This window comes from Sus scrofa, chromosome X (assembly GCF_054392235.1).
Source record: "Sus scrofa isolate SSC_HxYL_T2T_F1_AM1 chromosome X, Sscrofa_HxYL_maternal_Yorkshire_Landrace_v2.0, whole genome shotgun sequence".
NCBI classification, from domain to species: Eukaryota; Metazoa; Chordata; class Mammalia; order Artiodactyla; family Suidae; genus Sus; species Sus scrofa.
The window spans coordinates 96,960,190-96,975,757 of record NC_139401.1 but is presented as its reverse complement, the minus strand read 5'-3'; the positions used below and the strand labels follow the sequence as shown (position 1 = coordinate 96,975,757).

Below are 15,568 nucleotides of genomic sequence, written 5' to 3'. Positions count from 1 at the left end.
CCTTCAAATATCCAATTCAATGTGTCTAAAGTGGGGCATGAGAATTTGCATTTCTAATAAGTTCCCAGATGACACTAATGCTACTGCTCCACGTCAGCCCAGTATTAAGTCCAGTGCCATCTGGTCTTGAGGTAAGCTAAGTCATCCATAAGGTTCTTTCAATGAAATGCAGTAGGGGCTAGACCTCCATCCTTCTTTATAAAAATTGTTTATAACTTGATATTTTAATTAATTATAAGATGCAATAAAATAACTTCAAACATGGTTGAAAGTGATCCCTTTCAATTATAGTAAAGTGGGCCAAAACAAAAAGAAAGATCCAAAGATTTCAATAAGAGTTATTTATCTAAAAAATCTTTGGCTTGTTCATTTTAAACAAACTTTTATTTTTAACTTGAACATATATTTCAGTTATGTCTGAAAAAAAGAGAAAAATGAGACATTAATGGATGTTACTTTTGGGGAGATGAACCTTGGAACAAACCAGTGTTGATCAAACTTCCCATAGACAACCAAAAAATCAGAAAATCTCAAATACATGAAGAACCAATTTAAAATTTCTCCTTCATCCATGTCTTTCTATGCCTTCAAACTGTAGGAAGAATAAAAGAAAAATTGAACAGTTAATATACACCAATAACTTTCTAAATCTAAAACAGTCAATCTTATCACAATGACTTTTTCTCCTCTTTCCAGTAGATATCACATCCTATTCTGTAGATGATTTCTGGCACTTTGGAGAAGGGATCAGAATCATCTGGTCTGATCACCATTGGTATGTTTTTGTTAGAACTTTTGTTGAAAAGTATTCATTTGATGTAACGATAAATTCTGTGGTGAGGCTCATTGGTTCCTCCACCCCTGAAAAATTTATTCTTACATCTTTCAAGTTCATCTTTTTTTTGGATCATTTTACCAAGAACCTTTATATTTTTACAAACTGTCAACCCAAAGTGAGGTATGTCATTTGTTGGCCCCTTTCCTTCAGGCTCTCCTTCCATTTCCTCCCAAGTCCCTTCCTGAACACCTACTTCTTCCCACTGACATTTGCCTTCTGTGGGCTCATGAAGTGCAGTGAGGATGTCAGTTCTCACTGGTAGAAGGCAGCATACTTTTCCTCCCGATCATAAAGGTCTTTATAGAATTGGGCTTCTAGATGTGCAAATTGTGCCTGAAGGTTTTTAAGAGCTTTGACCCACTGCTGAACCACTAGAGGCAAGTGCTGAGCCTGGCCAGCTTTGGAACCTGAGGCCCCAAGAGGGGCAGAAATAGCCGAAGAACTCGGCCACCATTTGCCGGCCTTCCCAGATTCAGAGGCATCAGCCAGGGCTTTGCCCTCCCAGACCTTGGCTTCTGCCTTCTGGGATGCAGCCCACTCTGTATGTTCCTTGGGCACTTGCGGGGAGGTTCCCCCTGTCTGCACTGCTACTCACTCTCCCAATTCTCTGCTCCTTCTGCCAGGTGCTCACCCTGCTGAGGTATGGGCCTCTCTCCCAGATTCTTGGGCTCTTATGAACAACACCTGTTGATCACATGGCCAGCATGGGGCCAAACCAAGGCCTGGTCATTATAATGGATACAACATTGAAGGGAACAGACCAGTTCCCGGGACAGGGATTGAAACTCTGTCATGGCTAACTCGCCAGCCCGCACAACAAATGCTGCACCCTACTGTACCTCTTAATCATGGCCATCCCCTTCATCCTCATCTTCCTCCTCCTCACTGTGGTAGTCCTGTTCCTCTTTCTTCTCTTTGCCTTCCTTCTGCCTCTCCTCCACATTCTTCTCTTGCTCTGCTGACCAGACATTCTTGTCCTCCTCCACTGTGAGCTGGTTGGTCCCCTGCCCACCCTCCTCCTCCAGAAGGGCTCTGGCAACTGCCTGTGAAGCCAGAAAGGCTGCGGCCCCCAGGAGTCCATCTGACCCTTCTGCACAGGGAGCCATGGGGACCCCGACAAGTCCAGAGTCACGGTCTATCCCAACATCAACACTGTCCTGGCCACTTTGAGTTGGGTCTTGCTTCTCAGTGGCAGCCATGGCAGGAAGGAGCCACTAGTGTGTTTCTGGACCTAAACTGTAACCCAGTGCGGGCCACCAAGACAACTGCCACCAAGGTGGGGGCCGCCAAACCCAACTGCCGCTGATGGGAGGCTTTGGGCAGCGGGGCCACAGAGAGGTGGTGGGGGTGGCAGAGAAGCCCGCTGCACAGGGGACAAGAGTCTACCAAAGTATTTTTTGGGGGGGGGGTCTCACGATAGGAAGGTCAGGGAGTGGCCAGAAGAGTGCCCTACACTGATTGTGGCCGAGGCAACGGTAGTCAAGGCGGAAAGATTGCAAAGGGCTGGCGATAGGAGGCGGGGCTTGAAGGGTCAACAAATGACTGCTTCCGTCATCACGGAGTTCTGAGCTCATTTGCTGAGAAGTGAGGATTGACATGCCTGGGATCCAATGAGTTATCAAGGCTCTTCAGAACAGAATTGCTCAGAATCTCCTTATCTTTGAGATCTTAGAGTCCTTGTTTACCCTTTAGGCCCATGTAAGTCCACAAGTCCTGTTCATTTAATTTCACCATTGTCAACAAATCTATAGTGTTTCGATATGACTGTGCCCTGCAGTGTAGGAACTGTAATCCTCTCTCCCCATTTTTCTCTAAGTACAGTTGATGTCAGTAGGGACAGAGTCATAAACAATTCTATAGCTCAGATCCCAACAGTGGCAATGGTCTCTAAGGAGAGAGAGAGAAAAGGTTTTGGACTTGTTCAAAGTCCTTAGTAAAGAACATATAAAGTTAAAATCAAAACAGAGGTTTGAAAAAATGTTAAAAACAGGAGCTGGAAGGTGTTTAATAAATACTCCCCAAAACACATCAAGCCTCTAAAGAAGGAATACAGAAAAGAGGACACTTATTTAAGGCAACCATGAAAGACTTTAAAAGGACAGATTTCCTAGGATGATCTGAAAAAGCTAAGGTTTTCTGTTGCTTTCAGACCCACTAAACCAAGAAGTCAAGTGTAAAAAATTTCTTAAAAAATGGATAGATCACTTTTTGGTATTTATTCTGAAAATTAGGATGTTTTGTAAGTGAAAAATATTTAAGAAAATTAAATATAGGAAATGAATTATAAAATATTATATATCAGAAAAATAACACAGATAAATCCTTTTTATCCCTCCAACCCAATTTCTATAAATTTTAAATTTAAAAAGTTAATGTATTTTTATTGAAGTAGTATGAGTTTATAACATTATATAACCTTCATCTCTATGACATTGTAGTTCTACTTTTGACTACACAACAGTGTGCTCATGACCAAAAATTTAGTTTCCCTCCATTGCCATAATTTAATCCCCTTTTATCCATTTCACCCTCCCTCTCAGTGGTTCCCCTCTGGTAACCACTATTTTGTTCTCTGTATATAGGTGGTTATTTTGGTTTGGTTTGGTTTGCCCCATTTATTAGGTTTGTTTGTTTTTTCTTTTCCAGTAATGAGTGAAATCATATGATAGATGTCTTTCTCTTTCTGACTTTTTTTCATTTAGGATAATATCCTTAAGGTTTATATTGCGAATGGTAAGATTTCCTTTTTTATGGATAAGCACTATATATATATATATACACACACACACACATTAATTATATATATATATATATATGATACATCTGTATCCATTCATCTGTTGATAGGCACTTAGGTTTTTTCCATATCGTGGCTATTGTAAATAATGCTGCCATGAACAAAGGGGTGAATATATCTTTTCAAATTTGTGTTTTCATATTCTTTGGATAAATACCCAGAAGACGGATAGCTGGATTATATAGCAGTGAATTTTGTCTCTGGTCTCACCTCAAAAAAGAAGCATGGATTGTGAAAAAAATACTGATTTAAATTTGAAGAGAATGTGGTAATCAACTAGACACAGAGAAAATCAATGTCCCAGAGCACCTAATTGGCTTTCCAAGGGTCATGAAAATTAATGGCAAAGTTAAGCCTCCATCCAAGATTTTCTGAAGTCTAATCTGCTTTTAAACAAGATTGCTTCTTTTCTATCCACCTAGTGGGGCAACATGACAACTGAAGGTTAATTAGCCAGCCACAGAGAATGTCAGTGGCCCCAGTTAAGGGAATCTGAAAGGACCAGACCAAGCTATTTCTGCCATTATCCCTCCATCTTTGATCAAAAACATTGCTAGGGACTGAGAAAGAGGTGCCACAGTCTCAAAAAATAAGAGGCTCAAACTCTGGCTGGGAGAGAAGGCTAAATGTGAAGTGGATCTGTAACTAAAGTATCATTACATGGAATATATTTACTACTGACTCTGTAGCTGAAAGAGTTAAGAGGGGTCACAGTGGGTGGGCTTTTCTCCAGAAAGGAGGAAGAAGGACTTAAGGTGGACACCATAATACAGGCAGCAGACCTCTGAGTTGGTAGGACAGCTTTCACTCTGCCACCTCAAAATGCCCTTGCCCTCTCAGAGTGTTGACTTTCTCTCTGAAAGAAGGGAAATATAATAGTCTTGACTTTAAATTGCTGTGGGAACTGGTAAAACAATTTTGATTCATCTTTTTTTTGGGTATCTGGTGCTTTTCCTCAATTTACAGGACACATGGGCAGGAAGGAAGAATGAATATTAACTGGCAAAATGTAGGGAAATGTTGAAACATGCAAACAAGACGGAACCTGTATCTTTCCTTTCTTTCATTGTACTCTGTGTCAGAATTTGTCTATGGTCAAGCATGATCTACAAAAGAAATGTAACTCTTGCCACACAGTCTCTCTTGACTTTGGCCCAGAAATTAGAGGTGCTAAAGAATCATGACTGTGGAGGCTGGAGCTGTGAGTCTGGATACTGCCATTGTCAACAAGGGGAACCAGCAGATGCACAACAAAGCATGTGATCTACAGCCTTGTGCATGACCTACATCTTCTTTTCAGGAGTAAAATATGACTACTGTACTGTTTCATTTCTGCTTTCCAGAGATTAGGTACAATCTTATGGTAGCCAACTCTAACTCCCAATGTGCAAAGTAAACAATTCTGGGAAATGTAGCTTGGCTTAGCCCAAATGACACATTACAGAGATTTTCACAGTCCAGCCCTTGTCAACTTGGCACCCGTACACACTGCAGCTAAAGAGCAAAGCCATGCCTCAGTCTATCATGATGCAACTCTCCCAGGTAAAAATGAGAACATGCTGACTTTCTTCATGAAAGAAGATACAAATTCCCTTTATCCATTTTGGGTGATGCTCGATTCTCACTCTCAGACCACTTTGATATCCTTTAACTTGTTCACCAAAATAAAAATTAGTTTTCATCTTTTATATAAATAAGAAAGAACAGAGGAAAAGGAAGGTGAAAGAACAGAAGAAAAGGAAGGTGAAAGTATATGGTTAACATAAACACAGATATATTGATGTCAAAACAAGAAAAAAAATACTCATGACCATTACACCCTGGCATTTGCAGCTGGTCTGGTGATCATAAGTGGTGCTTTCAACTATCTTTTTCCACTATTCATTCTATATTCTCTTTGCTATTGGCAAGTTGCTTAGTTAGGTATAGTTCCTTGCCTGGTGGATGACCCAAATTTTCACTCCTGGGGTGCTGAACCATTAGCAGTCCTACTTGTATGGTCTGCTGTGTTTTCCATTGGCTTTTCCATAGGACATTGGGAGTATTAAAAGGCATCCCTGGGAAACTCCTACATTACAAATCCCTATTTTGTGTAGCAGTGAAATTTCCTCTTGATAGCCAGGGTACACCACCCCAACCAATACTATAAACTCTTTTCTTTCCCTATTCTTTCAGTGACATGAGTAACCCAAGGTGAGTGGCCAGATGGCAATTTCAGCTACAAGTTCAGCAGATCTATTGTTGCACCCCTCAATGAAAGCATTCATCTATTTCAACCCAGAGAGCCTAGTTCACTGGGACATAAAGCAAGAATTGTGCTAGTGGATTAGTAAGGGGATAATGAGAGGATGCACCTTCATTTTCACTCCTTGATTCCCCTACCTATAAATCAAGGCTATGGGAGAAATGGCACCACATTTTGGATACTGATTTAGAGTATATACCACATAACAAAGGGCATTGTTCCACTCTACTAGGTGTTGTCATCTAGCTGGCTGGCTTTGTAACTGAGTCATCAAAAGGCCACTCCAATTTCCCATCATGGCTCAGCCGTAATGAACCTGACTAGTATCCAGGAGGATGTGGGTTTGATCCTTGGCCTTGATCAGTGGGTTAAGGATCCAGCATTGCCGTGACCTATGGTGCAGGTTGCAGATGTGGCTCAGATCCAGTGTTGCTGTGGCTGTGATGTAGGCTGGCAGCTGTAGCTCCAATTCGACCCTAGGCTGGGAACTTCCATATGCTGCAGATGTGGTCCTAAAAAGCCAAAAAAAGGGGGGGGGGCATTTCACTCTGTTTTAAGTAAACATGATCAAGCCAGTATGTTTCATGGTAACATTCCAGTTCCACATTTAGTTTAGTGTGAAATGAGTATTTTTGGTTAGGAGTTATGCTATGTAGGATATCATGATGGTAGATAAACCAGTCTGTAGATGATAGTTTTGGCAGGTAAGCAAGGCAAAACCTCATTTAGAGTCAGTGTATTTTCCTGTAAGAACAAAACAATGCCCCTTCCGTGGTAGACACGGTGTAGTGTAATCAAGGTAAAACCAAACAGCTTGCTATTTCCCCTAAGGTGCAGTGCCCAATTTGGATCTAAGCACTGCTATATCTGCTGCAGCTGTATACATACTGAACTTGTTGAGTGGAGGTCCACATTTCTCAGTTCATGCATTAACTTTATCTCATTTGGCATAGCCCCTTTACTCATGATATCACCTGAAAAATACAGGGATATCTGACAAACTAGCTGATTAATGTCCACAGACTGCATCATCTTATTCACCTGATTATTAAACTTTTACCCTGCTGAATTGCTCTTTGATGAGGATTCATGTGGGACATGAATATCTTCATGCTCCATGATCATTTGCAGAGAGTTACACACATATGCCTTGCCCATGTGTTTTCTATTCATGTCCTTTCCATGTTCCCAACCATTCAGGTAAACCATTAACCAATGTCCGTGATGCAAATCTCCACTTATATTTCTTTTGAGTGAAAATGAAAATAAGTAATCTGGTGCACTACTTGACATTGTGGACACAGAAGATGTTCTTTCATCACCGTCCTTTTTTAACAGCTGCACCTATGGCATATGGAAGTTCTTGGGCTAGGGGTCAAACTGGAGCTGCAGCTGGAGCCTGTGCTACAGCCATGGAAACACCAGATCACACCACAGCTTACAGCAACGCCAGATCCTTAACCCACCGAGCGAGGCCAGGGATCGAACCCTTATCCTCACAGACACTATGTTGGGTTCTTAACTCACTAAGCCACAGTGGGAACTCAAGCAGCTTCTTTTTTGATCTCAAACTCTAGACAAACTGATGCTTAATCATGGGCCACCAAACTCTCATGTAACCTGAAATAGTCATGATGAACTGAATATTGCTTAACACTTTAAAGTTGGGGTGAACAGCAGCCTTTCATCAACAAATGACAGTGGTATAGCTGGGAAGTAGAGGATTTGGCTTGAGTAAGTCCTGAAAGGACAAGAAAGTTGTGCAAGTATGATATAATGGGAAATATTTATTTGCTTTTTGTCCCCAGTTTCTGGCACAGAGTTCCTAAAACCATTGGAATTTTCTGAGTCAAAGGAGTGATAGAAACTTTTTTTGTTATTCATAATAAGCCCCTTTCAACTCTACCTGAGTTTATACTAATGAAGTGACTTTTGGCTAGACCCTAGATAATTTTAGGATTGGGGTTGGCTGCCAGACAGACCAAGCCATTATTAGAGGTTTGGAACATTCAGCTCCATGTACTAATCTCTAGGGAGGGGGAGAGGGGTTGGAGCTTGACTTCAATCATCAGTGGTCAATGATTTGGTCAATCATGCCTACATAATTAAATCTCCGTTTAAGCTCCCTAAACAACAGGGTCTGGGAAGTTTCTTTATTGGAATAAACACATCAAAGTGCTGGGAAGGTGGCATGCCTGGAGAGGGCATGAAAGCTCCATGCAACTACTCCATATCTTGGTTTATGCCACTTCACAATTCCTGTGTTGTATCCCTTATAATAAACAAGTAAATGTTTAATTTCTATTTTTATTTCCCATTTATCTGGGTCTTTAGAAAAAGGTAAGAGGATATGGAACGCCCATTCAGGTTCTATTATAGATACCAAAGTGTAAATACTATGAAAGAAGGGAACACAGTTGAAGGAAGGGGCCAGATAGCTTGATCAAACATGAGCGTAAGGGCTTTTTTGGGGACGTGCTGTATTGATATCCCAGACTATTCACCTGAGATATGTAGTCCAAACTGGGATTATTTTGACCCATCTTGTCAGTTGCTTAAGGCTGTCTTTTAATTATCCTTTAAATTGTCCAATCATCTCTATGGCTTGTGGGTGATATGAAGCATCCACTGATGTGTACTTTTGGTCACAAATCTGAAGACTTTATTAGATACAATGTGTTCAGGAAAGCTTGTGGAAACAAATGTTGTTTCGTAGGTCAAGGATAATATGGCCAAGTCAGTGAAATACATTGAAATGGCTAAGCCAAACCCCAGAGAAAGTGTCAGCAGCAGTCAGCATCCAGTGAACCCCTGAAGATGGGATCAAAGACTCAGTGTGATTAACTTAAAAACGTTTTGGCCTATTGCTTGGGGAATCTGTCCCTGAGCAGTGTTTTTAGCAGTTGGCCAGTGTTTGGCAGGTATAACAGCTTTTCCATGCTGTTTCATTTTCTGATGTCAGTGGAAGTCTATGTGTGTAGACAAAGCCTAAGATTATGTTTGAATTTCTACGGGTGATCTCTGGTCTATCCAGAAAGCAACCTATCACAAATCTACCTGCTTTATGGTAGAAAACACTTCAATCTCAGCACAGTCTCTCATTGACTATGTTTTCCCTAGTCATTGTCAGAGATTTTTCTAGTGAGCATCTGAATGGGTAATGAAATGTTTATTAAAAGCAGAACTGATTTTTATTTATATGCCTCTGTCCCACAAGGAACCTTGTTTTATAAGCCAGTCTGAAGCTTGCTAGTGGCCTGATCAAATTTCCAAGCCATTAGCTATAACCTTAGAGTCACATAGATTTATGGTTTTCTATATGTCCCGTTGAATATAATTGCAGCAACTCCCATCAGGGCTTGAGGGCAAAGGCTAGCAGGGATGTACATAGATAATATGTCAATACTGATAACATATTCATTTGTGGGGGACATAAAATTAGTGATTTTTAGAAGCTCCAAGGGATCCACTCGTAGTCAGGCTTACACAAAGGTCTTCATGTGGTGGCTTTAGACTCCAAATCAAAGCATATTACTTTTCCCTTATCTTTGTGCCAGTGGTTGTGTGAAGAACAGTCAGTTATGAAATGATATTTAGAAAGCCAAGGAGTTTAAAATTTCTCTTTTCTATTAAATTTTAACCTTTGCATAGGAACTCTGGTGCCTCTAGGAATAAAGAGACATTGGCTTGACCCCAGTCTTATTTGTTTTTGAAAGGTGAGAGGTCAGATTCTGGTTCAAGATGGCTATGTAGGAAGATCCTGAACTCACCCTCTCCAACAGACTCATGGAATCTACAGCTACATATGAACAATTTAGTCCAAAATTTTTTTAAAGGCTGGTTGAGCAATGACTACACGCTAGCAAATAAGAAAACCACATAGAAATGGGTTTTTAGGTGAGACTGGAACACAATCTTGCCATAAACCCCATCCCCAGCATGGTGACCCACAATTGGGAGGGAATTCAAAACTCAACACTTCTCCCTGAGGAGCAAAATGTTTGAACTCCACATTGGGCACCACAACTTTTAAGACCTGAGAGGCAAATGCCCAAAACTTCTAAGTTTGAAAACCAATTGAGCTCAGGTCCATGGGACCCACAAGTGTGTAGTAATCTGAGAAATAGCTCTAAAAGAGTTTGTGTGCTTGGGCTCAACTCACTAAGGCCTAGATCAGAGGTAGCCAGTTGCACTCAGAGACTAATTGGAGTAAGTAAAAGAGATTTATATACATTAAAGTATTGGCCTGAGGGGGCGAGCATCTAATTTTTAAAAATATTTATTTATTTATTTATTTTTTGTTAAAGTATAGTTTATTTACAGTGCTGTGCCAATTTCTGCTGTATAGCATAGTGGCCCAGTCATACATATATACACATTCTTTTTCTCATATTATCTTCCATTATGCTGTATCCCAAGATATTAGATATACACACATATCTAAGATCCTGCTGGAATATTCTCTGGGAATAGACTGTTGGGTTCCATCTTTGTACTCTCCCTCTGCCTTACTCTAATCAGCAGGTACTATCCTCTTGATTCTGTCTCCAGTGAGTACCATCTTTATGATTTCCCCTGCCTCATTACAGCCAGAAGGCACCATTTTCACACTCTCCTTTTGCTGTGCTCCAGAGCATCAGTATCTCAAGGAAAGGAGCTTTTACACACATATCTGGTGTCCTGATTTTTGCAGCTACTACCCACGGTATGCCTCTTGATTGCCTGGTTCTGGAGGCCAAGAGAAATTCCCTGGTCCCTGGGAACCATGGGACTCAATCAGAGAGACAGCTCTTGGCAGCCTATTACTCCCAGAGCATTGTGCAGATAGTAGACTGAAAAACACCCTAATATTTATGTGAACGAAGCCTATTTTCTTTTCCAGGAACTTTGGTCTCAGGGACTGGCTTCTGGTTTGACTCACATCTAATTCCATAAGAAGTTATTTCAGGGAACAGCGGCCAGTGGACACAGTCTTTGCACGTTCCTTCTGCCTCACTCCAGCTCATTGATATCTCCCAGAAAGAGCTTATACCCTTACACCCTTACACTATATGCCATAGAGGGAAAAAAAAAAAAAAAAAGGCAGCATATCCCGGAACTCAGTCTCTCTGAAAGAGACTATTAGCTAATCATCACAGATGCAGACTGGGAAGGGGGCAAGCTTCTAAGTAAGCACACATCTGAGGGCTGACTGAATCCTTTCCACAGACTTTAGATGGTGGATGCCATCTTCATACTCTCCCTACTCTTTGCTCATGAGCAACCATATCTCCCAGAGGGTGGCTTTTACACATGTCCAGTGCCCTGGTTTTTGTGGCTGCTACCCAGAGGATACTCCTTGACTACCTGATTTTGGAGGGCATGGAAGCTTGTGTTCCTGGGTCCCACTGGGCATTAACAATCAGAGAGACATTTCTCCATAGGCTAGCACTCCCAGGACATTGCCCAAACAGTGGACTTAAATACAACTCCAGGCTTTCTGTGAAAAAAGTTTATTTGCTTGTCCTGGAGCATTGGCCTGAGGAGCAGGCTTCAGGTTTGGCCCAAACCTAGGGGTTGATGGAGCTGCTCTCAGGGAATGTGGGACAGTGGATGCCACTTTTGTGCTTTCCCTCTGTCTTGCTACAGATTGCCAGTATCTCCCATAAAATAGCTTATATACCTATCTGGAGCTCCAATTTCTGAAACTGCTGCTCAGGGGACACCTCGATTGCCTGGCTCTGGTGGCCAGCAGGACACATGCTTGTACATATTTGCATACTTTAAAAGCTGCTGCCTGAGGGTCTGGATTTCAATCATCCCAAATCTAGGTGCTTAATGGGATCCTCCCATTTGGGATGTGGGCAAGTCTTGACACACCCTCAAATACTTGGAGCTATTAAAATATAATAGACTTCTTGGGCAATCACAAAGGTTTGAGACATAACCAAGAGTTAGGGAAGAGTTGAATGACAAGGTTCATCTTCTACATGAGGCCACTACTTCAGTAGTGGTTTAGGTGGCTGGGTTATCTAATGCATAGAAACCAATACAGAGGATCAAGCAAAATGAAAAAACAGAGGAATATGCTCCCAATGAAAGAATAAGATAAAATCTCAGTAAAAAGATCTTAGTGAAATGAGGATAAGTAATCTAAACCTGATACAGTGTTCAAAATAATGGACATAAAGATGTTCACCAAACTCAGAAGAAGAATGGGTGAATAGAGTGAGAACTTCAACAAAGTGGTGGAAAATAGAAGTACCAAATAAAAGAAGAAATCAAAGAAAATAAAAAAAATACCTTGACACAAACAAAAATGGAAATACAATTAATCAAAATTAAGGTGATGCAGTAAAAGCAGTTCTAAGAAGGAAGTTCATAGTGATAAATGCATACCTCAAGAAACAAGAAAAATGCCAAATAAACAACTTAATTTTAAACCTAAAGGATCAATAAAAAGAACAAGCAAGCCTAAAGTTAGTACAAGGAAGAGAATAACATAAAGCAAGCAGAAATAAATGAAATAGAAAATAAAAAGACAATAGAGAAGATCAGTAGAACTAAGAGCTGGTTCTTTGAAAAAGATAAAATTGATGAAACTTTAGCTAGACTCACCAAGAAAAAAAGAGAAAGACTCAAATAAAATCATAAAGGAAAGATATGTTACAACTGATATTACAGAAATACAAAGGATCATAAGAGCTTACTATTGACAATTATATATCAATAAATCTGAGAACTTAGAAGAAGTGTATAAATTCTTAGGAATATAGAGTTTACTAAAGAATAATCATGAAGAAACAAAATCTGGACATATTACTAGTAAGGAGATTGAATCAGTAATCACAAACAAACAAAACCCCAAGCTTCACTGATATATTCTATCAAACATTTAAAAGAAGAATTAAGAGCAACTCTTCTCAAACTCCTAAAATATAGAAGAGGAGGGAACTCTTCCAAACTCATTTTACAAAGTCAGCATTACTATGATATAACTAGGAAAGGACATACAATCAAAGAAAATTATAGGCCAGTATCTTGAAGAACATAGACACAGACATCCTCAACAATATACAAACAAACCAAATGCAACAATAAATACATTAAAAGAATGATACACCATAATCAAATGGGATTTATTCCAGGGATGCATGGATGGTTCCACATCTGTAAATTAATCAATGCAATATATCACATTAATAAAATTAAAGATAACAATCACCTCAATAGATGCAAAAAAGCATTTGACAAAGTTAAACATCCATTTATAATAAAACTCTCAACGAATTGGGTGTGAAGGAAATGTACCTTAACATATTGAAGTTCATATATGACAATTCCACAGCTCACATCATACTAAATGGTAAAAAGCTAAGAGCAGGAACAACAAGGATCCCTACTCAACTCACCAATTTTATTGAACATAATATTGGAAATTCTAGCTAGAGCAGTTAGGTAAGAAAAAGAAATAGAAACATCCATATTGGAAAGGAATAAGTAAAACCGTCACTATTTGCACATGACATGATGTTATATATAGAAAAACCAAAGAATCCATTAAAAAAACTATTAGACTTAATGTAAGAATTCTATAAACTTCAGGATACAAAATTAATATACAAAAATCTATTGTGTTTCTATTCAGTAATAACTATCAGAAAGAGAAATTTGGAAAACAATCCCATTCAATTGCAACAACATGAATAAAATACCTAGGAATAAATTTAAACAAAGAGGTGAAAGACTTGCATAATGAAAACAACAAGATATTAATGAAATAAATTGCAAAAGACACAATAAAATGGAAAATTATACCATGTTCATGGGTTAGAAAATTTAATATTGTTAAGACATTCATACTACCCAAAGTAATCTACAGATTAAATGCAATTGCTATCAAAATTCCATCAAATTCTGGGAGTTCCTGTTGTGGCTTAGTAGTAAGGAACCAGACTAGTAACCACGAGGATGTGAATTCAATCCCTGGCCCTGCTCAGTGGGTTAAAAATCAGGAGTTGCCACGAGCTGTGGTGTAGGTTGCAGACTTGGCTCGGATCCTGCTGTGGCTGGCAGCTGTATCTCCATTTGACCGCTAGCATGGGAACTTCCATATGCTGCAAGTGTGACCCTACAAAGAAAAAAAAATCCATCAAATTTCAATTTCATAGAAATAGAACAAACAATCCTAAAATTTGTATGGAACCATGAAAGACCCTGAATAGCCAAAGCAATCTTGAGAAAGAAAAACAGAGCTGGAGGCATCATGCTCCCTTATTTCAAAGTAAATTACAAGGCTGTAGTAATCAAAACATTATGACACTGGCACAGAAACAGATACATAGATCAGTGGAACAGAATAGAGCACCCCCAAATAAACCTACAATGGTCAATCTATAACAAAGGAGCCAAGAATATACAATGGGGTGAAGACAGTCTCTTCACTAAACAGTGTTGGGGAAACAGTATAGTCACATGTAAAAGAAGGAAACTGGACCATTATCTTACACCTTACACATAAATTAACTCAACAGATTAAAGACTTAAATGTAAGACCTGCCACCATAAACTAGAAGAAAACATAGATGGTAAGCTATTTCACATAGGTCTTGGTGATAGTTTTTGAATCTCATACCAAAAGCAAAAGCAAACAAACAAAACCAGGTGGGACTACATAAAACTAAAAAGCTTTTGCACAGCAGAGGAAACCATTAACAAAATGAAAGGGCAACATACTGAACAGGAGAAAATATTTGTGAATCACATATCTGAAAAGGGGTTAATATCCAAAATAGATTAAAAAATGAAAAAAAAATAGCAGAAAATCAGAATAGACAATTTTCACTATGTAAAACAGTATGGTTGTTCATCAAAAAATTATAATTATCATATGATCCAGCAGAGAATTGAAAAAAATGTGTTAACTACATATAATTATATTATATATATATAAAGTATGATAACTAAATATATATCAGTAATTAAAAACTTCCCTATATATAGTTATCACACTTTACATATATATATATATAATGTGGTATTATTCAGCTATAGAAAATGAAATCTTGCCATTTGCAACAACATGGCTGAAACTTGAGGGCATTAAGTGAAAAGTGCCAAATTTAAAAAGATAAGTATTGTATCGTATCATTATATGTGGAACATAAGCAAAAAAAACCCCACAAAATAAAAAACCCCAAGCTCATAGCTCACAGAGAATAGATTGGTGGTTGCCAATGATGGTGGGTGAGGGGTAGGAGAAATGGGTGAAAGGGATCCTAAGGTATAAACTTTAGTTATAAAATAACTCATGCTGATGTAGTGTACAATATAATGGCTATATATAGTTAATACTCTATTTCATTTTTTTAATTTTAAAAATGTTCTATTGAAGTATAGTTATTTTAAATGTTGTACTAATTTCTGTTGTACCACAAGGTGACCCAGTCATACATATACCCATATCCATTCTCTCTCAGAATATTTTCCCACGCAGATTATCACAGTATACTGGGTAGAGTTCGCTATAGTTGCTAAGAAAGTAAATCTTAAAAGTTCTCATCACATAAAGAAAATCGTAACTATGTAAGGTGACATTAACTAGACCCTTTGTGGTGATCATTTCACAACATATACAAACACTGAAACATTAACTTGTGCTCATGAAACTAATATAACGTTATATGTCAATTAGACCTTAAATTTAAAA

General features: G+C 39.0%; 1 protein-coding gene and 1 pseudogene across 1 annotated transcript; both read right to left on the bottom strand.

Annotated features, from left to right (window-relative positions):
• Positions 1–369: 369 nt before the first annotated feature.
• On the bottom strand, positions 370–2,315 carry LOC146394729 (uncharacterized). The gene is made up of 2 exons (XM_085007420.1): positions 1,678–2,315; positions 370–592 (listed from the first exon to the last, which is right to left on the bottom strand). Exon 1 carries the CDS (start codon positions 2,035–2,037, stop codon positions 1,681–1,683), a length of 357 nt encoding a protein of 118 aa, XP_084863546.1. The 5' UTR covers positions 2,038–2,315; the 3' UTR covers positions 370–592; positions 1,678–1,680.
• On the bottom strand, positions 669–1,632 carry LOC146394730 (nucleosome assembly protein 1-like 1-A; annotated as a pseudogene).
• Positions 2,316–15,568: the final 13,253 nt, after the last annotated feature.

What these genes read in the sequence shown, in the direction of transcription:
- LOC146394729 (XM_085007420.1), bottom strand. Translation starts at nt 2,037, where the DNA reads ATGGCTGCCACTGAGAAGCAAGACCCAACTCAAAGTGGCCAGGACAGT.